The 26,814-nt window shown below is 37.4% G+C and overlaps 1 protein-coding gene across 2 annotated transcripts in view; it reads right to left on the bottom strand.

Annotated features, from left to right (window-relative positions):
* Positions 1-26,399, bottom strand: part of LOC129719162 (uncharacterized) — a 280,608-nt gene extending 254,209 nt beyond the window's left edge. Inside the window, exons 1-2 of one of the 2 annotated variants that reach the window (XM_055670599.1) lie at positions 26,215-26,399; positions 24,353-24,676 (exon numbers count right to left, since the gene is read on the bottom strand). In XM_055670599.1, the coding sequence (XP_055526574.1) occupies positions 24,353-24,428 (76 nt within the window). In that variant the 5' untranslated portion in view covers positions 24,429-24,676; positions 26,215-26,399. The remainder of the gene's footprint in view (positions 1-24,352; positions 24,677-26,214) is intronic. The other variant, XM_055670600.1, reaches the window with a different exon arrangement.
* Between the last annotated feature and the right edge of the window lie 415 nt (positions 26,400-26,814).

The following is a 26,814-nucleotide window of genomic DNA, read 5'->3' as shown; positions in this document are numbered from 1 at the left end:
AAACATACTGTTAACTTTGTTATTGCTATTGATTTTTTTTTCAGATCGATGGATGAAAAGAGTTTGAGAAAAGTTGTCAAAGGATGACTTTAAAAATCTTCCAATAGTTTTCAAACAAAGTATCCAAGACGGCACAAAGCAAGGAAAGGCAAGCAAACATTGACTCAGAGTCACACTGGACGCTCCATGTAACCGTGGAAAAGGCACCATGAAATGGCTGTGTGCTGTTTGTCATTCGTTGCGTGCCGAGCCGAAGACGAACATCGAACACCCAGGGTGTTACGTAGGAACCAAGAGCTACATGTTGGTCCAGTCAGTGCAAGGCATGGAAAAAGGTCTGTATTCCTAAAAACACGCATATTACCACAAAAGATCAATACAATGGTCGCAGTGGTCCAAGTCTCACAAAAAATGGGATAAGGGGCGAAATAGACCTTTTTCCGTGACACTACCACCAATCGATTTGTTGACCAGTTTTACCGAAGAAATTCTATATTTCCGGTTTCCTACTGAAATATAACTTTTCTTATCTAAAATTAGTTAATAAAACGATCAATGATGATTTTATCCTATGCAGGGCATAGGAAAGGGTCTTCTATGCCCTTTTCCACCTTACATTTGCGCGTTTTTGGAAAGATAAACTATCTTCAATGCCCTGCACAGGATGAAACCATCACCTATCGATTTTTTGGTAAACTTTACATAAGAAATGATATATTTCAGTTTTCCAGCCCAGTGGCCATTAATTAGTGGGAATTCGGGTTTTACTCTTCCCGGTGTGCAACAGTTTAATGAAATTCTCTCAACAGATAATCAAATAATCTGCTAAACAAGGTTTTTATGAAGTTTCAGAAAATCTTTACCTTCGAGACATCAAACAGGCTTAACGAAAGCAAACATTAGTTCTCCTGTTGAGACGGATAGGTTCTGTTTTTTTTCTAATGCTGGTATAGAGGGTATCACAGTATTCACACCAGACAGTTATACGCTGTTTCCAAAGCTGCAAAAACGTGATCAAAAATATGTTGACCCACAAACAATAATTTTAGAGCCGCAGTGTCTCTAGCCAAGTAGCTCCATTAATTATTCTCCAGTTTATAGAAGTTGCAATGTCGTAATTAATCCACCTGAATATGTAAAACAAATTTCATTTTCCTCATTCCTCGCATATTAAAATCAACTTTGTTCGTAACAGTTGTGGCACATTTCATGAGAAAAAACTTCGCTGAAGCATCATATTTTTTCTGCGTGTTTGACTGGACTTTTGTGTGATGTTTTTCATTTAGATTTTCTCTGCACGTAGTTTTATATTCGATATTATTTTGCACTAATTTATACATATTATTCGGTATTTGTAAGTAATTTTGTCAGAGCATAGGGAATATATCAGAAAAATTTCAAAACAATACAAACCATGTTAGAAATGTTCAGAATATTGTAAGAAAAATGGTAAACATGTTTTAATTAAATGTAAAAATAAAGAGAAAAAAATAGAAGAAATGTGAAAAATATCAATTCGAATTTCCAGCTGATTTGTCTCGGTTCTGGTTTGGTACTAATATTGGAATAGAAATGGTCTCTAAATTCAGTTCCCGGTTTATTTTTTCATTTTTTTTTTCAAATATTCTACAAAAAGAATCAGAACTCAGCATTAACAATCTGCTATGAGGCTTGTTAACAAGACAAAGACAAACGCGTTTGATGAAATTACCACAGATAATTTGCAACATTTTGTTCACCTTTGGCCATTTCACAATTGAAAATCTTCTTCAAAGATTTATTATTCCAATCACCTCTTTCCACATCATGTACCTCTTTTAATGATCCCTCAATCAATAAATCGATACCAATTATATCGATGTTTCGCACACATTTGAGGTTGAAGTTTTTTGTAGTTTTTCCCGCAAAAAAAACTTAACGATCTAATCACAGAGCGTGAAACAATCGATGCTTTGATCTGCTCTGCCAGCGCCACAAACGTGGAGTCACACACACCCAGTGCCCGACTTTTCACGGCACACTGCACAGTAAAACCGCTCTGTGCCTCTCGGAGGCGTCTCAACGAATGTGGAGTAATCAAATCCGGCGACCTCTCCGTATCCCACGTGCACAAAACCTACGACAGACAACCGGGTAACAATCTTCTTTTTGTTTTTCTTTCGCACTTCTGACGGTGCAGAAGATGCGGCAGGTAATTCGCTGAGTGCCGGGCTGGAAGTGGCCAGTTGCAGGTTCGGAAGACCAGCCGAAGCAGCCGATTGATCAATTTATCGCATGATCATCACGCGGACTGTAGAGAAACGAAACCTGACGTATGATACTCGGTTGACTGACGACTGATCAACGGATTTGCGAAGGTGGAGGATGGTAGCGCGCAGATTATCCGCAATGAGATGGCATTCCGGAGAGAAGAAGAAAAGGCAAGAAAAAGCTTAAAAAACACACGCGACTTGAATTTCTGATTAAGCTTAGCGCGATCGAAGGTACGCACTCTTCCGGACTGATTGAAAATTGGGTCAGCCGCGGATGGAAGATCACACCAGGGGAATTTTGTTCGATCCATCATGAGCCAGTCATGATAGCCTGAATATCATGTAGTGTATCGAATCCCGGTGAAACTTGACTGTCGGTAATCAATCCCGACTTGACATGGGATAAGCTTTATCGAACCTTTCGCGTTCCGCCGTTTGGAACATTGATTTTCTTCCGTTTTTTTTTAGTTTCTCCCCACAAGGTGATGGGTAATTGCACTTCATTACCATTTTGGGCTATCTGGAGATGAAGCGGAAATCTGAACCCATGCTGAGGAATGTTTTAGTTAGAAACTGATAATGGAATTTAATCCCAATCAAAAGTTAAAAACAGCTTTAGGATCAATAATAAATCGCAAAAACATTCTCCCAGCTAGTCATAGATATTTAGAATATAAGTTCAATTGTCAGTGATAAAAATTGTCTGTGACCTTACATATTTTGCATAGCAATTGATGACTTCAATTTCAATAAATAAAGTCAAAACGAAATTTACTGCTCTGTTTGCTGTGTGCGGTTTTCTTTCAATTACTCGCAAACTAAAGGTGACCTATTCTCTTCGAATTAAAATTTCAATCACAATGTTTCATCCATTGGTGAACATCGCATCAATAGTCATGATATAGGCGGGCTACACCTGTTCCATGGTTAGTGATTTGCGCGCATGATTCCGTGATTAAGCTACTCACGCACGCAGAATTTAATCCGAGAAATGAGAAATCCGGTTTTTTCTCTGCCCGATTGAGGTTTGAATGCTTTCTTTCGATGCGGCGCACATAATAGTTAGTTAAAACGAACCGAGAACAATGCTCCACTCGAAACCTGTCTCGAATTCCAAGAACATTGCAGCATTTTATGCGTTCCCAAAAAAAATGTCATTACACCGTTCAAGATTATGTAAATTAACGGCACGATTGGTGAATGACCGAGACCCTAAATGAGTCACTGCTGAGCCACGCCGACTGAAGAAATGGTCAGGTGTGTGTGTGTGTTTAGCTTAATACCACTCCGCCAACCTGACTTAATTCCGAAAAGAGCAGAAACCTGACACGAACGGAACATTCGGTTGATCTGATGTTTCTTCACCACCAGTCCGATCCCGAGTGGCACGTGTCCAGCTGACAATCAACCGCAGCGCACAACAGTTGGCTCGCCCACTGTCAGCGACTGAAGAGATGAGGAATTCGAGTACACAACGTCGTACATCGGAATCGGAGGAGCATTTAAACTGTTTCCCCATGTTACCACCTGCGCTTATAAGGTCTACCACACGGTGCTGGAGTCCACGCCGTTTTGCGATGTTGTTTTTTTCTTTTGTTTGTTTGCTACTCTCCATCCATTCACACTATTTACTAACGATGTGCAACGTTGCAGGCTAACCTTCAACCAGTTTTCTACCGAGTTACTAAATGTGCACGCAAGCCATATGTACGCTAAAACACGGGTAAAAACAAACTCTCGAGAACAGTGCCGGCTGCCGACGGACGGTCCGTCGGTCTTCAAATGTTGACCGGCTTTGAGTTTTTCTCTCGAGTTTGTGAGGTTCATTGGCTTTTGAGGCAAATGAAATGATATGTTTCAATTAAAAACGAAATTATCTGATATAATCTAGTGATCTTGTAGATTCCACACTAGATGTTCAGAGTGTAATTTTATTTGCCCCTGTGAACCCTCCTGATCGAACCTCTCATTTTGAATCAATATTAGTACCAAGTGTGTTTGCCATAATTACATCACTTCTTTCGACAGGGCGAAGATTTTACATGATTTACCTACGCGTGGGAGAGAGACAGCGAGTAGAATCGATCGATATTGTTACTCGCGTGAACGAGTGATTCGAAAGCGATCGATTGGCTGTTGTTTGTGGAGCACCTAGAATATTATACACTATGGAGACAACAATTCCGGCTAATAAACATGTTATGCAAATTTTACAGACCTCGACTGCCTTCAGACAAAAAAAAAAGACTGTACAGATACTGAAGTATTCTTGTTTCTATTTTTGTTATAGATACTTTATATTTTTTATATTTAGTTTTTATATTTAGCCAAAACAACCCTCATCACGTGTCAGAAAAAATAACCTTTTCATACAAATTTTACTTTTAAATTAAAAGAGACAAAACTGAAACTGTTAGGGTAATCGCTCTTATATTCATCTCAGTACCTTTAGCCATCTTTAACCCTCTAGTACCCGAATTATTTTTAGACGGACTTCGAAAAAATCACTATTAAGCCTCATAAACATTTTTTAAGTTCTTGAAGCTTTTTAGAGGTTCGACTGAAGACCGCCTAGAGGCGGCACTGGGCACTAGAGGGTTAATTTAGCGTCAAGTTATACCATATTTTCAACGTAAAACTTTCAATCACTTCACAAAATCGAGAAGCAAACAGATTTACTTTCAAAATTTGTAAAAATTTGACGGCAAATTGGACAAATGAGAGAAATAAGATGTACCGTCATCCGGGGTGAGATTCTGCCAAAAAATGATGCTTTTTTGTTCTCAAGGTTGTAACGCACACATTTAAGCAAAGGATTCGATCCAAAATACACCAATGCATTCTAGAATGTTTTGTTAACAACTACAACAAATATGGTTAAGTTACAATAAACTATAATTTTGCTAAAAATACATGAACTTTGGCTCGATCTCACCCCTTCTATGGGGTGAGATTGTGCCAAGAACAAAAAGTTAAATTTAATACCTGTTAAATGAAAAGTAGTATGTCTACGAATAATCGACATGACTAACATGATAAAACAGTAAGTATAGGGACAACCATAAACAACGTGGACTATTAAGGGGATTTAGGGGGTTGATCAAAAACTATATTTCATATGAATTATAGAAAAATGTATGGCTGGATCAAATTGATACATAGAGTAATTAGTTATGAGAACGTGGCTTATAGACAGTCTCTATACACATAGTGGCGTCTTCAGGTAGCCTAAAAAGGGAAAACGTTAGGACATGAAGTTTGAGAAGACTTTTCGTTTCAATTATTATGTGTCATTGACAACTGTATGTTCCATTGGAGCTCTCAAAACCTCTGGAAACGTACCCACAACCCTCTTTCTTCGCTTTAAAAGTCATCAGTTTATATAGAATTGGAGTACAAAATTTTGTTACATTCCATAAGTAATATCAATCATTGAAAATTTCCATCTAACAATTGAGAACAGTAAGCTTCTCAAGCTTTTAGTCATTATTTCAAAGAATACCATAGCTAGACAACATACCTTATGCTGTGGGAAAAAAAAACATACCCTATGTGAACAATGCAAGTGTTTTGGTGTATACTGATATAATTTTGTCGTGAATGTGAATTCCGCACACTGTGCCGTTCAATATAGCTTGGCACAATCTCACCCCAAAAGGGCTCGAAAAGTGTACAGTTTGGAGAAACATTATTTTCTGAGCCGGCACAGGTTCAATGCATAATATTTCCTCAACACATTGGAGACGACATCCTGACGTACCAACTGAGCAGTAAGTGGATGTGACTTCTTGATCGGGTTGGTTTTCCTGGGACATTTTTGGATAACGTTATTTGCGCATGTTTTTCACCCTGTACTTTGAAACATTCTTTAAGCGAAGCAGTTCCCTGATATTATCTATATTCCGTTTTAAGTTGTGAATAAATATGTCATCTTTTATAAAGTATTGAATTTGAGGTATTAGGTTTCGGAAATCTCAAGTAATTTAACATACAAACATTTCCTGTTTTGGCTCAATCTCACCCCCGTGGCTTAATCTCACCCCGGCAGACGGTATATAGGTGCACCTAGCTGTTTAGATGAATAACGGAGCGATTACCCTATAACTTATTTTGTCATCTCTTATGAAGTTTTTATATAGGACTACTTTCAGATCTCTGACTGAGAGGAGTTTTAGTTTTTGACGTAGAACTATGTCTTGCGGAAACATATGGGTACAAATCGAACAACCGAAAACATCAAGAGCGTCACGAAACTTGTCACTTTCAAATGCCTAGAAATCACTCAGTTTCCAACGGATTTCCTTTATTCTTACCGCAATCGATTTGAAACTTAGTTGTGCGTCCACCAACATGGTGCTAGTTATTGTACTATTAAAAATCGTAGATCCTGTAAATGTAGGCGTGTTCATACCAGTGACACTTCTTAGAGCCTCAAAATTATTCAATTGTAGTAGTTATCATTTATCTGCCATTCGCCTAACCGTTGCTACTAGTGATGAAACAAGTTATTTTTAAACCAATTTCCGTTTTCAACAGTTCCACCCACGCTATTTTACAATTTCGAATAAATGATATCTGGGCGCTAAGAAGGGCGATTGATGTTCTCACAATAGTAGCACCTGACACGTTTGTTAATTTTTTGGCTATTGCAAATTTGTTTATGACGCAGGATAATTCTTGTTTTCTTGTTATCTCTTTTCGTTTAATTATCAAACGATTTTCCCGAGTTATTTAGTTGCATGAAACTGTTGGTTTAATCTGTGTTACATGTCACTAAATTGCTATATTACAGATTTCTAATGTACATAATTCAAACTAGTTCGATAGTTGAAATAAGATCGCATTTAGTAACAAGAAATTCTATTTCAAGGACTTTCTCCTTATTTTTTTATCAGTTGGGTTAAACATAGATCTGCATTCACACATTTAGTAATAATTTGCAGGGTAAGAAAAATCAACATTGCTCCAAGAACCTGTTTGGAGAAGGATTGTCATTAAAATTTAGCTGGAGGAACGACATGATTTACTTTTAATAACTTACTACTAATGTACTTCGTAAAATGCCAGAGACATTTGTCCAATGACATAACTAAATAAGCAAATCTGCTGACTTTTCTCTGAAAAAACGAACAACTAGAACTAATTTGGTACTAATCACTAAGCCCAATAGTGTGTTCGGGCCTCTTTCCTGTTAATTCGTTACATATCACCCTATCATAGATAGCAGTAACTCAGAGCAGTAATAAACAATATTAGGAAAAACAATTAGAACATGTTGTTGTACATAATTTGTTAAGGCTATTTTAATTAGAATAACTTTCGAGTTAAAACCACTCTCAAATAAATCTTATATAATAATAATAGTGTACTTCGTAATAGCTTTAGTTTTAAGCCCAGCGTGCTTGACTAGCCCTTCTGGCAACAGCAAACTTACGGAAGTCTGAACTTAGCTGCTTTGCCGCTTTTTTCAGTGCCACATTAACGATATGCTGACTGTTGTAAAACTAACGTAATTCGTGCACAACGTTCGTCTGTATACCAACAAACAGTGTGCAGCGAAGTACGGCCTTCTTTCGAATTCCTTCATTCTATCACCTACGCTTCCGCATAGGCGTAGCCAGAGGGGGCCCCCTGGTTGCTGTCATTGGTGCAGAGTTTTGTTTTCAATAACTCTAATAGCACAAATCGACATCTTTAGCCCATAGAAACATCTGTGTAAAGTAAAGTATCAGCCAGATTAAAAATAATTGATTGGAAAGCTTGCCCTATTATGTTGCGTGGAATTGCACAGGTTATTCAGTTGAGTCACCAAGGATATTGCTGCGGCAAAAGTACCGGGCAAGTCCGCCTGCATCAACTAGCTTGGAGTATTGGAACCGAGCTGTGACAATTCCTTACCTTGTTTCTCTTGTAACCTCACTGGAAACACGCTTCGGTGAAGATAGCGCACCTGCCTACGCGTTGTCCTTGCTGCATCCTGCTAACGTAATACGCATGTCGTTGGAAGATTTCAAGCGCAAAACCGACAGTCGTAATTTTTTACGAAGTTGACAATTTTGTTGGAGAGGTGGAAGTTTGATATCAACTTTGCAGCAGCATGAGAGCAGACCGTAAGAACTTGGAAGAGCTGGATCTCATAAACCTGCTAGCTGAAGCCCGTTCTTTCTTCCCTGCGACTGAGAAAATAATTAAAATTGCACTTGCTCTACCATGTGTAACATGCACGAATGAACGCTCGTTCAGCACATTACGTCGGGTGAAAACCTGGCTGAGGTCAACAATGGTTGAACAGCGGTTGAGTGTTCATCGGCAGATGGTTAACAACAATCGTGAAAAATTTACTGAATTAGCGCTGGAGCGATTTGCGGTGGATAAAAGAAAGATGATTTTTAATTAACGACGTTGCTTTGCTATCTTTCTACGGTACGACTAGTGTAAATTAAATTACAGTTCAGTTAAGTTAAGAGCTATTAAAAAAGTGAAATTTAGTGTTGATCACTGATATGTACAAAGGTTTGAAAGAACTCAAGAGTTTTTACTACAGAACAATATATTTCTAATCCACTCTGATGTCAAGGACAACTTTTCACTGGTTGCCTTGATGTAATATCTCCCCCATTAAAACAGCCAATACCCTCGGAATCTGGATCGACCAGAGGTTTCTGGCTCTTCATCATCTAACTGCTCAGGAACATTTTCTTCATTGTCTAATAGCTGTTCAGCAGAATCGAAGGGTTGTTGTTCTTTAGCCATGAGTTGTTGTGGAGCTTTTAATGGTGGCGGAGGAAGTTTTTGAACTTCTTCATGTTCAGCTGGTGGATCTTTAAAAGCAGGAGCCTTCCGGATATCTGCATCGTTTGATTTGTCTTAATAATATAGCATTCGCATTTGACTAACTGCAGAAACACGAACCGCTCCCGGAACGTTGACGTTTAATGCCCGAAGATTTTATTGAGAATCTTGACTGCGGCTTCAAACTTCACGTCCTTGGGAAGCTTTGGCAGGATTTAGTTGAGATAGCGGCTGTGCGAATGGGTGTCCAGCTTCTGGAGAAGTAGACGTACCTTCGCCCCATCATTCAGCTGCCTTGCATCGTTCTCGAAGAGGTCCTGGTAGCGGTTAAACCAGTGTCCGAACGTAACTCCGTTTTCTTCGTCGAAGACAAACTCGGTGATGTTCGATGAGAGGGACTCTAAAATCTGCTCCGGGGTTTGGTACTGAGGCTGTTGCTGCTGGGCCGCCATCTGCTGTAAAGGTTGGGCCATCTTGAGAATCATATCTTCAATTCACGGATGCGACAGCTGATCAACTCTATCTTCTGCCATGTTCGTGGATTCTTGAGATCCTCATCGCCAAAATGATATGTCCAAAGGTTCGCATGAACTTAGAAGCCATCCACATACCACGTGGACAGGTTGGAGGGGGGGGGGGGGTTAGGTAATGTCCACGGTCCTTACAAAAAAAAAAGAATTTGTATTGGCATTTGTCCACGGGGGGGAGGGGGGGTGGGTTATATTGCTAGTTATATTGGTATAAGCTCTTCAGCAAAGTTGTAGACAATCATTTCGTTCTTCTAGAAAATATATACAATATACACCGTAAGACAAAAAAAAAGTTTCAAAGAAAAAAATCAAAAATATTATTCTAAAGTAATTATTTTAAATTCCGCTTTTCAAAGTTCTAATTTTTTCTATGAAAATTATTATTTTCTTGAATTATGAGAAGCGTATATTTTTTCAGAAAAACAAAATTGCTATGCAATTATTTTTGGGAAGCTTAGTTTTTTTCCATTTTTTGTTCCCCAAGCACAAACAACTATTGATATTAATCTTAAAATGTGTAGTTTTCGTAGAAAAATAATTGATAAAAATGTAAGTTTTTTTAGATATTAAATGTTTTATTATTGTTTCATTTTTTATATTGTTTATTTTTATTGGAAGAGAAAAAATACTGTCTACAACTTTGCCGAAGATATCACACTTAACACTCTTTGTGTATCCTCTATTTTATTTTTCTTCGTTTATGGTTTTCAATCCTACTGAATTTTTAGTTCTAAGCATCCTAATATTTTTTTTTTAATTAATTTATAGGAATTTTAACTGCAGCGGCAGTCATTCATCCCTAATTATAATGATTATGTATTTAATTTTGTCAATCAATTGTTTTTGTTTATTTATTTTCTGTGTGTTTTGAAAGTTTGGTGCTTATATTTGACTCTAATTAAATCATCTGTTTTATCAACAAAATGTGATCCGAACTCATCCGCTGGCCTCATAAAATTTGATCTAAAAAAAACCAGGGTATTTTTTTTCAGTTATGTTATAGATTTTAAAACAATTTGCAGCATTTCATTCTTTGGTCCATACTATTCAGATCTTATGGTTTAAGAGTTAAAATTTTTGACATAAACATAACTTAAGCGTTTTGACTTTTAATGTCGTTTTTTCTCAAAAACTTCAAACATGCAGAATTTATATGGAACATTTTTGATAAAAAAAGATTTATTGAAGTAAAAAATTTTTTGAGAGATTATAAATTTCGAGACTTTCATTAGATAACAGTTTATTGAATTTTCACCAACCTTTTTTCTGACGTTTTCCTTCTATTTTGCTAAAATTTTGCAAACCTTATGGTATACCTTGATTCTATGCACCCATGCTATCCTATAAGCGAAAATTGAAAAACTTGGAGTTGTACTTCCTCTTGTTGACTGGATAAAGTTCTACCTCACAAATCAATCTTTATCGGTGCAAATGTATGAGTTGTACAATTTCGATAATTTATCTGGTGTGCCTCAAGTAAGCAACCTTGGTCCATTGCTTTTCTTCTTATTTTTCAAAGACAACTCGTTTAGCTGCCAGGTTGCAGGCTGATTTATGACGATGATCTTAAATCATATTTGACAATAAAATCTGTTGCTGACTTCGACAAAATGTTCCGTGATCTTATTTACCCGGAAGACAAATTCAATAATTCGGAACTTCACAATTAACGGTGAATTACTCAATCGTACATTTGTAGTGAAAGATCCTGGTGTACTATTAGACAAAAGCGTATAAAAGCTTGGGTTTCACTATGCGGATCGCTAGTGAGTTCAGAAACCAATTTTGCCTAGCCTTATACTTCTCGCTTGTGCGTTCTGTACTGGAATCATCTGTTATTGTTTGAACAGAATTTAAAAAATGGTATATTGGAGTAAGATTGTTTGAGAAATAATGAATTTCGAGTTTTTTTAGGCAATTTTCGAACACTTTATTTAATTTCTATCTCCAGCTTCCTGTCATTTTCTTTCAATATTGCTGAAACATTTTCGGCATTTTGTTAGTATTTGTTGATATTTTTGTTATATTAATATCTCTCCTATTTCTGTACTTTGTATTTTTCCATATCTGAAATTCTCTCGCTTTTTTTTGATAGTGTATTGAAATTTTATTAACATTTTTTTACATGTTTTTTGACACTCTTTCGACGACTTCTAATATCTTATGTTTTTTTTTTATCTGACGATTCACGTTTTTGAGAGGTTTAGTAGAATCTTTCTGGTATTTTACTGATACTTTTCGAACATGATTCTCACATACTCCTCACATTTTTGACAACATCTATCAAATTTTAATATATTTCTGACAATGATACTGTTTTTTGGAAGATTTTGAGATATGTTTGTTAATTCGAACATCTTGAATATTTTTGACAATCTGTTTTTCGTCTCTTACCTAATTGAAACCAAATTGAAACAGTATGTTAAAAGAAATGTATGATATTTGTATGATGTGCTAGGATAGCTCATTTTCCTTACATTGATTTCATTTTTCACTATGAAATTCACATCATCTATCGGCTGTCGTACCGATTGGAAAGCCCATAGAAGAGAAATTTTTATCTGTTTGGCTCATGTTTAAATTAATTGTCTCCAATTATGACCAAATGGAGCTTCATTTGTCGGAACATGCTGTCATTTTTTTTTCTTCTGCGATGCCATTTCGCAGAAACGTGATCACCGACGACGATACACACCTAGAAAGGTAAGAGTGAAACAAATGTGGACCTCTTGCTGGAAATGTAATAATACCGCCGGCCACCGCGCGCGCACGGTTTAACACTTGCCGCGGCCGGTCGAGGGTTTCGCCTGAACACCCGTGACCGAAGCCAGTTCAAATTTAGGCCAATATCAGCTGATTGCGGTACGTCAGTTGTAGTCATCGCGTCACGACGAAGGCTTCCTCCCAGCGACTCCCAATTGTGATAATCTTTGAGTGTAAAAAAAACCCAACGTGGAAACCTGCTACGAGTCGGGCCGCTAGGACGGATGTTGAGGTACAGTGTGACACCTTTTGCGGTTGGTATCCCGTCATCAATTCGGATCTGTGCGAGAGGCAGCGGGATTCCACAGATGGAGCTGCTTGGCACCCCGAGCTTGAATGAGTCCCACAGCCGTCGGCGTAAAGGACTGCAACGGTACTATTCGGCTACAACTGCCACGAACGTTCGCTTGACCTCCAGGCATAGCTAAATAGACGAAACATTCGAAGACACGCAGCACGATCAGGTTATCGAAGATAGATTAGAAAGACACATCCACTTCCAGTTTCACACCAAATCATTCCGCGGAAGAATGTTTGCGCTAGCAACTCCGACACACGCAGAGAGTTGCTTCTCAGTTGTCTGTGACTGGCACAAATGCCAGCACCACTGGCAAAGTGGTCATATTATTATTATTATGTTCGTTCGCCCTCAATTTTGTAGGCACTGGTGACCCGATGGCTCGCTAGGCTCCATAGGCTCTGCATGTTGCACGTTTTAATCTTTCTCGTGTGATTTGACCACGGCTCGGGTTAAACGACGGTTTGCGATTATGTGCATCTGGATTTTGGTGCGAAATTGAATGTAATCTTGCAAAGAGCAGGTTGCAAAAGTGTACATATAAGCGCGCAAGGAGTAGGATCTTGTGGAGATCCAGTCGATCAGTGTCTTTTACGTTTCACATCAAGGTTTTGTTTTTTTTTTCGTGCAATCGATGTGAACCGAGGATGGATAAAACTATAATAGTACTCGAGTAGATTGGCTATGATTGAAAGGTGCATTCTTTTATTGGTTAAATTCACACACAGGCAACCGTGGTTGGAGGCAAGGTTAGCGCGATGAGTGATTTTCATCATTTAGCTTCAAGAGATAAATAAATTATGGGGACCCTATTGTGATCGCGAGGGCTTGTGTTTCGACGTGAGTTGCATTGGCAGATTGGCATTCACGGAGTTATTCACCTAATTGGACCTAAAATTAGAGAGCATATCAGTGTCATGGTTGTATGTTCCAAAAATTGATGGTGTTCTGAAAGAAGATGTTAGCTTTGAAAAGGCCAACAGAATAAAACCCCTAAAGTTTACATACTAACTAGAGAAAAATATGTAAACTAAAAATTGCTAAAAATCGTTTGTAAAAAGCCAAAACTCGAAATTTAAAATTTGTTTTTCCCGAGTCCAAAATATAAAAGCATATGTAGATTAGCTTCGCAAACATGATCAAATAAACTCAGAAGAATTGAAACAAAAACTTTTTGGCTTTTAATCTCCATAAAAAAAAAACAAGTTTAATTCTAAAACGTAAAAATCGCAACCAAGGCTTAAAATCGTGTACGAAACATTTCTGAAGGAAAAAAAATAGAAAAAAGCAACACACCTGACAAAGTTTTAAATATTAAACCGCAGACCGAACTCAGATCCGTGCGGGAGTGAATCAAGATTAATCTCTATCGACTTCTACTGGTTTTCTGATGTGTTTTTCATTCATTTCTAGTTTTTTTCGTTATTTTTTGCAGCTTTAGCTGTGGTTATAGAAATTTAGGGCCTCATTTTAAATCTTTGGTTTGATCATTTTCTAGCAATTTAATTTATACTGGTATCTAGTTTCAGTTATCAACGTTAACATGGCCTGCAGCATCGCAATAGGTTAATCAAGTGGAAATTTCTGCATGGATGTCCTTCTAACGTTTCTTATGCATTTATCAATATCAAGTGCATGGAAATGAGCCGTAATTGTACCCGTTTGTGAAAAGGCAGGCAGCACTCATGACGTGGAAAACGACCGAGCTGTGATTTTGTTTAGTGATAAAAATAAAAAGTGGTCCGCTAGTGATGAAAAAACTTTGGTTGGCTGCTGAACGAGTCCCGTTGTAGCCGTATAGAGCGATGCGCGGGTTTTGTTTTCTGATGTAGGTGATTGAAATAAATGAGATTTCGAGTGCAGACCCGAGTATAATATCAAATTAAGAGCATTTAAGTGAGTTTTAGAGAATTCTACTTTATGAGAAATCTAAAGTGAACTAAGAAGAATCCATTCCATGGATTAGTAAATTGGTTTAGTTAGAAAATATCGTTTTTTCCTGTATTCATGTTGTATAAGATGAATATATCAGGGGGTGTTTTTCGGCTTCGCAGTCTTAAGACTGCGAAGCCGAAAAACACCCCCTGATAAAATCCCTCAGTCGATAGCATAAATTGTAAGATGAATATATGGGCTGAGATAAATTATGGAACAGTTCCTCTATTTGGAATCATTTCTTCTTTTGTCAATTTCACATCTCCATTCGTTTTAAATTTGATTTGTTGGTAACTTTTAATCCAATTTATCAATGGCCTATATTAGCACTGAGAGCGTTTCCGGCCATTTCATATTTAATTTCCAATTATCTTCTATTTTATTCTACCTTTTCTAGCCAAAAGCATCTCTTGGTTGTGTTGATTTTAATTAGGAAACAGAATTCTTTTGGAGTCTGAGAACATGAAAAAATACTGTTTACGTGCACATCCCAGAATATACATGCCATGACCTTTCCCACCGACTGTTCAAAACCCTGATTTTATAACCAAATCTATTCTGAGCTGTTTAGTAGATGAAGGTTTGTTTTGCATTTTGTAGGATTTGATTGTTACTCGATGACTCTTAGAAAAATAGTTACGCAATTTGCAGACGACGGACGCCGTTTGGACTGACCGACCTCAACGCAAACAATCGCCTTCAATTTGTAAGGAAAATAGAACGACTCATTGAAAATTAACAAACAGTTATCAACATGATACAAATCAATGAGCGAAAAAACAATTCATAAACATAAAAATCACAGGAGGGTTGTGTGCAAAGCCACGACCGCAAGGTTCAAGTAGAATACTTTTACACAGTTCTACTTACGGCTGTACATTAACCTACGGCCGGGCGAATCGGTTCGCGCCGCTTTTCGCATTTAGCCTGGCAGAAGCCTAATGCGCACGGCGAACACAATAGAAAGGTGTTATCACATTGAATATTAGACACGGCTTTACTGGAGTAAGTGTTGGCAAATGCATCTGTCGCTAATACCGCCGCTCTCGTACGATAGCGCGTCGTTTCATGTGGGGAATAATATCAACAATGAAAAATGACGCGCGTCTAAGCACACCCGAACTGTTTCGCCGTGCCGCTTCCATTTACTCCTTATAACATCGGCCTCAGGGAAGTACCGGCTGCACCTACCGCTGAGACTGTTACCATACTGCTACTGGTACCCAAAGCTATTAACTCTTCAAATTAAGTGTTTCATTTGTCCTCAAAAGAACAATTATCAGTAATAATCATCTGAACAAAATGATCCAACTTTTCCATTAGAGGAAGTGCCGCGTTGGCGTTCAGCCTGGCAGAGGCCTGAGACGTGGTGACCAACCACAGGACAAGTGATTTGTTTAATTTGAAGGCAGCCACAGACGCAACCCGCTGCTATCCTCTGTTACTGCTGGCTGAGTGCTGATATCTGCTGCTACTGCTGTCAAAGTTGTGGAGGTCCATCCAGCTCACCTTCCGACTAATCTTTATGCTGTCCCAACACGGGGGGAATAATGGCAGTCTGGCGACACACGCAGAGAAGAACCGCGCTGGTCCTGAGACGTGGTGACCAACCACAGGGCTAGTGCTGCTGCTAAGGAAGGACGACTGCTGTTGTCGCTGTCTAGAACTATTATGAGCGGCTTCGGCTGAAACAGGCTCTTATATAGGCCTAATAACATGTTTTCAATTGCAAGGTATATGATTTTGTCGACTGTGCTTGGGAAGCAATCATATAACGACCAATCAGAGGTCGAATTTTTCGTTTTGACAAGGCTTGACTATTTTCAATAGTACAATAGTGTGAATAATTTAATTACAATTATCTTCTTTTGGGAAGAATCTTAGAAGATTTTCCAATCTTTTGCTACAAGAACGAAGGAAATCCATCAAATACTAACCGATTTATTAGCATTTGAAATTGGACATATTTTCCACTTTTTTCGGTTTTAGATTTTCATTTCACATCCCTATGTAGCCGAACTTCCTGAGAGAAGTATTCTACTTCAAAAAACATAAAAATCGCCTCCTGAGAGAAATAACAAAGCGTGAGATAACGCAGCCCTCAATGAAAAGAGACTATCTAGACACTATCGGGTTACACTTTTTAAGAACATTTGCATCAGTACTGCACGATTGCGATATTGAATTAATCACATAGGATTATAGACTGTTCCGAAAATTATAAATACATCTTCTTTCTTGAATAAAACAAAAAATACAGGTTTTTTGGGTCATTTTATTCTGAAATATAGATAATAAGTGTTTTCTTTCCAGTTTCAATTCAAGTTGGGATCATTTTTCGTAGGATACGCGAGTTCTCTAACTTTTCTCTTAACACTACTCATGAGCTTTTGCACAGTGTGTTCTCCGACCATTTTTACCACTTTAAGCCAATCTTTCTTAAATTTTTCAACATTGTCCGCTGGTTTGACATATTTCCTCAGCTTTGCCTTGGTCAAAGCCCAAAAAGTTTCAATGGGGCGAATTTCAGGGCAGTTTGGAGGATTTATCTCCTTTGGGACACATGTGACATTATTTGTTTTATACCACCCTAGTGCATCCTTAGAGTAATGGCAGGAAGCAAGATCGGGCCAAAAGTATGGAGGATTGTTATGCTGCTAAACCATGGGTAACAACCTTTTCTGCAAACACTCTTTCACGTAAATTTTACCATTCATTGTGTCATTCGTAATGAATGGACGAAATATTTTCCCACATTCACAAATGGCCTGCTAAACCATTACCTTCTTGCCGAATTTTTCGGTGTAAATGGCTTTCACTGGTCCAGGGACATCCTTTCCCTTCGGTGATGTATAAAATTGCGGTCCTGGCAGAGTCTTATAGTCCAGTTTTATGTAGGTTTCGTCATCCATGATAACACACCCCATTTTTTTGGTCCGAAGTTTGTCATAAAGCTTCCGAGCTCTCGATTTCACAGATTCAAGCAGGTATTAGACGAAGCAAATATTTGCTATTTTTGGTAAGGATTTTATTTTGTGCAAATAAAATTCGTACCAAAAACAACAAATGTTTGCTTCGTCTAATATCTGCTTCAGCTTGTTTTGGATTTCGTTTTGGCTGCTTCTGCTTCCGACGGGTCTGCAGACCCATTCTTCCCTTGGCACGCATAACGTTACTCGCCGAGGTTCCAAGCTTTCTCGCCATATCTCGTAATGATACTGAAGGATGCCGCTTGTAGTATTCCTTAACCCTTTTGTTCATTGTGGGATCAACAGGCCCGGGTTTTCTATCACGTCTTGGGGCATCAGTAAATGTGCACTCTTCACAATACTTCCGCAATGCGGTTTGAACTGCTCCGACACTTATACCTTCTTCTCTGGCTAATTTTCTTATAGAAAGACCACTCACGGTGCCCCATTTGTGCACAATTCGCTTTCTTTGCTCGGGAAAAGGCCACGCATTTTCAAAATTTCGCACTAAATGTTAAAAAAAATGACAGCATCTGTTTCTTTTGGATGTAAACAACAGGACGCAGCAAACGTTTGGTTGAATACTGCACGTTATTTGAAATGACGGTTGATCGTAAGTGTATTTATAATTATCGGAACGGTCTATATGCAAATTGATGTTTATCAAAAATTCAGTGATATTTTTTCTCCTTGTAGGAATTTGGGACCACTGCTACCATTTGTTAGATGTATTGTGGTAAAGAAGAACTTGCCCATTTTTTTCTCTTGACTCTGTGAATAAAGTGTTCCTCATCCTTCTTAGAATGATCCGCTGCCTCCATTCTTCACTATTCAGATAACGGAAGAACTAAAACTTTGAGATTTCACTAATTTCATCAATATTGTTTCAGGAAAAACAGCCGTAGCTACACTACAACTTTACGTAGGGGCAGACGCGCACATCACTAAGTTTGCATTGTTTACAGTTCCTTTGAGGTTGCATCACATAAAAAATGTGCAAATTCCTCTTTACCACAACACATCTAACAAATGGTAGCAGTGGTCCCAAATTCCTACAAGGAGAAAAAATAACACTGAATTTTTGATAAACATCAATTTGTATAATCCTATGTGATTAAGTCAATATCGCTATCGTGCAGTACTGATGCAAATGTCCTTAAAAAGTGTAACTACTGTCTCGATAGTTTCTTTTCATTTAAGGCTGCGTTATCTTACGCTTTGTTATTTCTCTCACGTGGCGATTTTTATGTTTACGAATTGTTTTTTCGCTCATTGATTTGTATCATGTTGATAACTTTTTGTTAATTTTCAATGATTTGATTCGTTCTATTTTCCTTACAAATTGAAGGCGATCCGCACTGTTTCCAAAGGTGCAAAAACGTGATCGAAATTATTGTGACCCAGAAACATTGACTTTAGAGCCGTGACATCTTCAGCAAAGTTGTTCCATTAATTATTCTCCATGTTATAAAAGTTGCAATTCCATGATCAATCCACTCAATAGTGAGAAACGAATTTTACTTTTCCATTTTGGAATATAAAAATCCTCTTTTTTCAGCAAAGTTGTAGCAAATTTTAAAAGAAACAACTTTGTGGAAGACTTCATGCTTTTATCTATCTATTTAAATGGACTTTTGTGGAGTTTTCTATAGATTGCTACTAAAAATCTTTTTTTGCTATTTAACTTTTTATAGTAATTTTCTACAATTTTCGAATGTTCTATAAAATTGTTTGCTACAACAAAACAAACAATATCTCCGAAGAAAGTTTATTTTTATCCCACATATATTTCTGGTTGTTGACGGTTTTTACTAGAATAATTACTCTTAGCTCACTAAATAATGATTTTGGAGACATAGTGTCTTCAGTAAAGTTGTTCTATTAATTATTCTCCATTTTGTTGAAGTAAGAGTTTTGTGACTAATCTACCTAAAAGTAAGAAATGATTTTTATTTTTCTCATTTTTGCATGTAAAAATCCACTTTGTTGAGTAAAGTTTTAGCACATTTTATAAGAAACAACTTTGTCGAAGACACTATACTTGTATCTGCTAATTTAAACGTACTATTGTGAAGTTTTCTCTAGAATGCCCTTTAAAATATTTTTTTCAATATAACTTTTTATAGTGATTTTCTAAATTTTTTTTAAGTTCTACAATGTTGTTAAATATAATGAAACACACAAGTTTACCGAAGAAAGTTCATTTTTATCTCCTAAGTTTATTTAGTTATTAAAGATTTTTATTAAAATAATGCAGTTATTTATTCACAAATAACTGCCCAGGAGATAGCGAGAGACAAATGCCTATACCTGGGTTAAATGATGTTTTACTTATACTTAAATATAAAAATGGTTTTGTCTGCAGATATTTGCAGATTTTAAAGATATCTGTTAGTAAATTAGTGCATTGTTTCAATAAAAATCTTCAATAACCATCATATTGAGAGGTAAAAATTAACTTTTTTCGATAAAATTGTTTGTTTTGTGATAGCAAACATCAATGTAAAACATTGAAAAATTGTAGAAAATTACTACTAAATGTTATATTGAAAAAATTTATTTTCAGTGGCAATATGTAGAAAACTCCACAAAAGTCCATTTAAAAAGGCAGATAGAAGTATGGTACCTTTCACAAAGTTGTTTTTTATAAAATGTACAACAACTTTGCCGAACAAAGTGAATTTTTTTATGCAAAAATTAGAAAAGTAAAATTCGCTTTCACTGTTAAGTGGATTAATCACAAAATTTCAACTCCTATAAAATGGTGAATAATTAATGGATCAAGTTTCCTGATAGCATTATGGTTCTAAAATCGATTTTTTTGAATTAAAATAATTTCGACTGTAATTAAAAAGGATTTTATGCGCAACTACATCATTTATTTGGGACTAATTTAGTGAAAATCGGTCCAACCATTCTGAAAAAATTGAGTGAGCTTAAGCAGTCTTTGAAATATGTTTTTTTTTAAAAACGTGATTTCCTTCTTTTATGCATTGCTGTTAAAAAGAATTTTGAAAAAATTGATTCAGCTAATTCTAAGGAAAATGAGTGAGTTTCAAAGCCTCCGGAACACGTTTCTTTTAAAAACTTTTGAACCACATTTTTAATCATTAGTTAAGGATTTTCAAGACAGCCCGTTCATTTGGCACCAGTTTTGTTTAAATAGTGTACTTTCTGAGATAATGAAATTTCGTGATTTTCACATTTTGAAACACGGTGCGTGAACTAAAAATCCGATTACAATGAAACTTAATAGGTTGTTATGACGCCACTAGACCTTTCAGCAGTCTTTGGTATATAATTTGCTTTTATAACGTGATTTAACATTTTTACAAATAACGGACAAAGTTATTAATCGATTACAATGACATTCAATAGCAACCTATGGGACAACCAGGCCTTTCATTCGAGACTAATTTTGTGAAAATTGGTCCAGCCGTCTGTGAGAAAAATGAGTGAGTTCAAACAACCTCTGGAAAACATTTCTTTACATAACTTTTGAACCATATGTTTAATCATTAGGAAATGAGTTAAGGGTTCTGGAGATAGCCCGTTCATTTGACACCAGTTTTGTTAAAACCGGTTGTGTAGTTTCTGAGATATTGATGTTTGTTGATTTTTACATTTTGATACACAACCTCTAAACCAAAAATCCGATTACAATGAAATTTAATAGCAACCTATGGGGCAACTAGGCCTATCATTTGCAATTAATTTCACGGAATTCGGTGCAGCCATCTCTGAGAAAAGTGAGTGAGAAAAAAAATTGCACATACACACACACGCACACACACATACACACATACATACAGAAAATGCTCAGCTCGTCGAACTGAGTCAAGTGGTATACGACATTCGGCCCTTTGGAGCATTTTCATACCTTTAGTTTTTGCAATGATTGCTATACCTTGCTAGGAGAAAGGCAAAAAGAAATCAAATAAACTCTAAGTTTAATTTACCGTTTATAAACGATTTTCTGCTGTTGGTTGGTTTAATAACTCTATCTAGTCTACAAAGACACCCCTACCGGAAGTTTGACTCTCAGTAGTCACGTATAAAAGCTAGCATGCAGAAATTTAATCTTCATTGTATAACCGATTACTGCAGCAAGAGGTAAGGTAAGATGATTTCGACGCAGCCCATTTTGTTGAATCGCTAGAAATAAATGTAGAACCGCACATTTCATAATATGGAAGACAAGAAAATTTAACATTGCGCCAAGAACGTTTTTGTGGCTCTGAGAAGGATCGACTCAACGATCAACGAGGTTTTTGCACCAGTTGCTGGGACCATGGATCCTTTCGATGTGACCGACGGAGAGGATACGAAAGCATCAGATTAATCAGCAGAATACGAAGAGGAAGATAATTGGTACGAAGAAAGAAACAAGCTTTGGGCGAGTAGAAGAAAAAGAACAGGAAGATGAGATAGAGTCAAAAAACGCGATGATGAAGGAAAAAGTTGTAGTTTTGGAAGCTAGAATGCAGACCAAATCATTGGTGACCACAGCAATGAAAGTTCGGGTAGTCGACCGGAGGGAATCAATCACCAAAGGGGTGAATCATGTCATGCTCACCAAATCAATGGTGGCCACAGGATAATCAAGGACTGAGTAATAAACCAAATGACAATAATTTAAAGAGGAAACGGAGGTGGAGCACTAAATCAATGGTGGCCATTAAGCCAGCAAGGAGCCACAAATAGTCAAAAGCAAAGTGATGACGAGGACGTCAGTAGTAACAAGACCATAGTTCTGTAAGAATTTTTTTCGAACACCAACTGGTTCGAGAGAGGTTGTCACAAGGAGGATAAAATTCAATATGATCGAAAGAAGTTTGGAATCTGGTTTTGCTGAGGATGCGCGATCGATTTTATTAAAAGATGTTATGTTTGGAGTCAATGTGTTGGCGAGTATGAATGGAATACCCAACAATCATTTACTGAATAACACTAATTTGCTGTTGAGGGGTGAGGCTTGTAACTGTTATCTCACTTATTACTACCCTCAATGGATTTGGGGACAGCCGGACTGCTTTGACGTATTTGAACAGAACCTACTTGAGGTTAAGTCTGTTAGAGGTGGCGCTACATTACTATTTTTTTCGATCAAGTTTGGAATGGAAATTTCTGGTTTAGCTCTAAATAATTGTTAGGAATATTGAAGTACGCCCATAAAAATTACCGAAGTCTCTTATCCGCTATCTGAAAATTAGCGTCGGTGTGTATCAAGATAAAGATGGAAAAATGTAACAAATTTTTGATTTCAAATCATAAAATTATTGTTCTTTGATGGTGATAAACGATCGAGTAGAATGAGCACCCGAGTCAGTAGGAGATTACAAAGATTGAGGTCTAAAGACCGATGAAGGAGAGAAAATGCACTACTGATGGTTGCGAAACAATTACTCTGAATAACGGGGGCCAACCACCTCCCATGTGAACGTGGAAGCAGTGTTGTAAAATGTTCTGTTCACAGCCTATCAAAGTTTCTTAAGAATTTATATGAGCGGGTAATGTTGATAAAATGGAAAAAAGTTTTTTTTATTGGCAAAGTTATTCCTCATGAAATGGCCTATATTTTAACAAAAATAAAAAACTTTTTGGATAATTACAAAAAATGTAATTCATGTTTGGGACCCTGAAATACTATGAAATAGGCCTGCTTATAGTTTAAACCATAAAGGATTCGTTGGATGTTCTTTCTTCTTTCTTCAAAAACTTATGCACCCTCAAAAGAGCATTTACCAAGGTTGCCGTCATAGTAAAAAATATTTCTAACACCCTTAGCTTCGATTTGAAGAGTGGGCGCCAAGCACACCTACCTATAAAAAAGCTGAAGTTACCAAATTGTTTTCAAAAGGTTCATCCAACAACTCAAGATGTTATTAGAGTAGCTTTTATATTGAGGGAGAAGAGAAGCAAAATATAGTTCTTATTTCTAATCCTCGAACTGTTTCCTACCACTGTTCCAATAAAGGTTAAAGATTGAAATGTCTAAATAACAGTGGTCAAGCGCATTAGATTCTGTTGATTATTTGTTTTGAGCGTAATTTTTCGAAATTTGGAATAAAATCACAAAAAGTTATTTCTCAATATTAAAATAACGCGTCAATTTAGATTTGGACTGGATTTTCTTCCACACACTCATTGATAATGAAAATTGTTTGGAATTGAACAAATGTTTCTGCTGTTTCTTTCTACCGTTATCCCAGTGGAAAAGACTCAGCAAGTTAATTGACCGTTTCAACACTTACTTTCAGTCAACTCTTATAGTGTTAGTTTTTCAAAAAATTACTGGGCGTCAAAGTGTTCAATTTATGAAAAACTTACATAACCCATTGCTTTTGTGTCAACACATCCAAGTGCAATAAATAACGATGGTAAAAAAATGCAAAGAATGATCCCAGGCCAGAAATTCCTACATCCACGTTCCAAGATAGCCAACCCCGAAAGAACGGTGGAAAGTTAATCTGGCGTGCTTCGCGACCAGAAATGCTGTCGTTACTCATTTCGTTTCGTGGCCGCACATGAAATATTCACACACACACGTATTGTGTGGGTAAACAAGATTTTTACCTTCAAAGTTAAGTAGACACTTCGAGCTTTGATGACCGCAAAATTACCCCCACTAGCAGCAGAGCGGTCGATGTGAATGAAGTCATTAGAGCTTCTGCAAGTTAGTGTAATAAATACGTCTCGTTTCTATGGATGCTTGTTCACATCTTTTCTCAGTTGTTTAATGAGAAACCGTTCACGACAATTAGTCCCTCGCCTTGTTCGGTGAGATTCTTCGATTCCTATTCAATCACATACCTGAATGATTCCAGTTCCTGTAGTCCTTTCCACAGAGCATGGACCACTCGAAGTTGAGCTCGTTGTAGGAAGCCATGGCGACGTCAATAATGACGAAATTCTTACACTAATAAACTGGGCACTCTTCCACACCTTGACACATGCCCGAAGCGAATTTTTGTTTATTTAAACACTTGGAGAAAACAAACAGCACTTAGATCAGCAACCTATAACTTGGCTTGTTTTCTTCTTTTTTCGCTGCTTAGCTTCTTCTTATCAGCAACCCACCAACTTTTGCGTACATTTTCCTTTTTCTTCTTGTCCGTTCCGTTGCATGACCTCAACCTTTAGGAAATATTAATATTTTATGCTAATACTAACAATGCCAAAATAAGATAAAATCAGTCATGGTCATAGTCGTGCGCGTGGGTGGAGTTTTCGAGGTTCAAATCCTTTTCTTTTATATCTTTCTGGAACAACATTTATTGATACTTTGCAAATTGATGATTAACTCAGCCAAGAGTTATTTAAAATTTATTAAATCGTTGACATTTTTTTTAAGAGTCGAAGGTAGAGTGCTCCCAGACAGTTTTTTAACTCATTGAAGCGTAACGGGAAAAGAAGAAAATAAGACAAATTGAGTTATAGGTATTTACTGTCTCTTTGAAAATGTTCAAATTTAAATTTTCTTTTAAGTAGGTTTGTCGACTTTTGAATATTTTGCCTTTCTTTCCGCCATTATCCAAAGTTTTTTTTAGTTTTTGGAATATGGACAAATGTGAAAAATTTGTGATTCTTGCAAGGTGCTGAGATTCTTTTTCTTATCTAAAAACAGAAAAAAGTTTTTTAGAATGACACCAATTTTTCAAATTTGTTGCAAAACAATCTTGTTTTTTAAATAAAAATAAATTGTAAAACCCCTCCCACAGGAAATTCCTGCGCACGACTATGCCACCCGTCACTAGAGCAATTTTACTGCGCTTTGCCTGTAGGAGTCACAGTGTGGTCACCGGTTTTTTTTTTCATGGCAGTTTATTATTTCGTCACTTCACTGTGAAGAATTGAAAAAGATGAAAACGCCTCTCGTGGCCATGGTTGCCAACCAGTCCAGTGCCGATGGTTTTTATTGCCACCGTCTTTGACAGTACATTTATCAATAATTATCACCCGAAATTAATTCGCGCGTTTTTTTCTTTCTTCTCTTTCTCGTACACCGCAAATTATTTTCGTTTCCCTAATTTCGCTTTCAGTAAATTGTTTTGGCGTTTCTCTCGCTTTGCAATTCACATCACCACACCTATTGGCAGTACTTGCCGTCGCGTTTTAAGCCTAATATGTTGAAGCTCGTAATTTGTCCGGTTGACTGCAGGAGGTTTACTCTCTTGCAGTGACGAATGCCTAAATGGTTTCATCCTCTGCCGATTAAAAAGATATGTGCCGGCAATTGAAAACGAAACACACACGCAACCAACCGGCAAACGGGGCTAATTGGATTGCTTTTCTCTTTGAGGTTAAATTACCCTGTTAAGAAACCGAAACTGTCCAGAAAGCCGGTCAGCGCGCGGCTGACCGGTGTGTGTTATTCTGTTGAGATTAATTCGCGGTGCACGCAGCCGCCAATGACAGTTGAGAAGTTCACCTTCTTCATCTTGTTCCGAAGCACTTTACCATGCACACAGAATCTTACAAAAAAACGGTCATAAGACGAAGCCCGCAAAACCTGTTTCAGCCTCCACTATTCAAGTGGGTTTCGACTCTGGAAAGAACACCGTTGCAAAGCTTGTATTCTGTTCTTTCCATCGATCACCACACCATGACACAGGCCACAAAATACCGAATCCAGAACGGTCCCGTTCGACCGGCTTTTGACCCCAAACACTAACCGCAAAATATTCACCGGGGGAAACCAAAATGGCAATAACACTATCGCGCACACGACAATCGACACTGTCAGAACTCACTCGGATAAGTTTTTGCGGTTCCAACAACTCGCGAACACCGCCGATTCTCAGCTAAATAAGATGCGGCAGCAGCAGCAAAACGGACGACGCCATTCGCGCTTAACCGAGGTGGATAACGAACTGGCGCGAACCTTCCAACCGGCAGCACCTACCTACCGAAGTTACCAACGTTAGCCTGAGCGATACGCGCACTATCCGCTCGGTCTCGGGATTGGTAACTCACGCTCTGTTGTTACTTTGTGTTGTGGAGAGGAAAGCGCTTCGAAAGATAAATCCACGCGGTCGCTCCCTTCAAAGGGGTTCTTCTTATCACGTTTGAGATACTCTCCTTGGCAGTGTTGCTATAGTCATGATTTATTTGTAAAATATGATAAACCTATAAATCTAGTCTACGAAACATAAAAATATTGGTGCAAAGTTCAAATTATGTTCTTTTGGGTAATTTTGGTTTTGTGTTTGAAAAATGTCGATAAAAATAGTTTTGCTATAGTTTTTGATTCATGGCTAATAGTTTTTGATTCA

Source organism: Wyeomyia smithii, chromosome 1 (assembly GCF_029784165.1).
Source record: "Wyeomyia smithii strain HCP4-BCI-WySm-NY-G18 chromosome 1, ASM2978416v1, whole genome shotgun sequence".
Taxonomy (NCBI): domain Eukaryota; kingdom Metazoa; phylum Arthropoda; class Insecta; order Diptera; family Culicidae; genus Wyeomyia; species Wyeomyia smithii.
The sequence above is the reverse complement of the archived record's forward strand: the minus strand, read 5'-3'. Positions and strand labels throughout refer to the sequence as shown.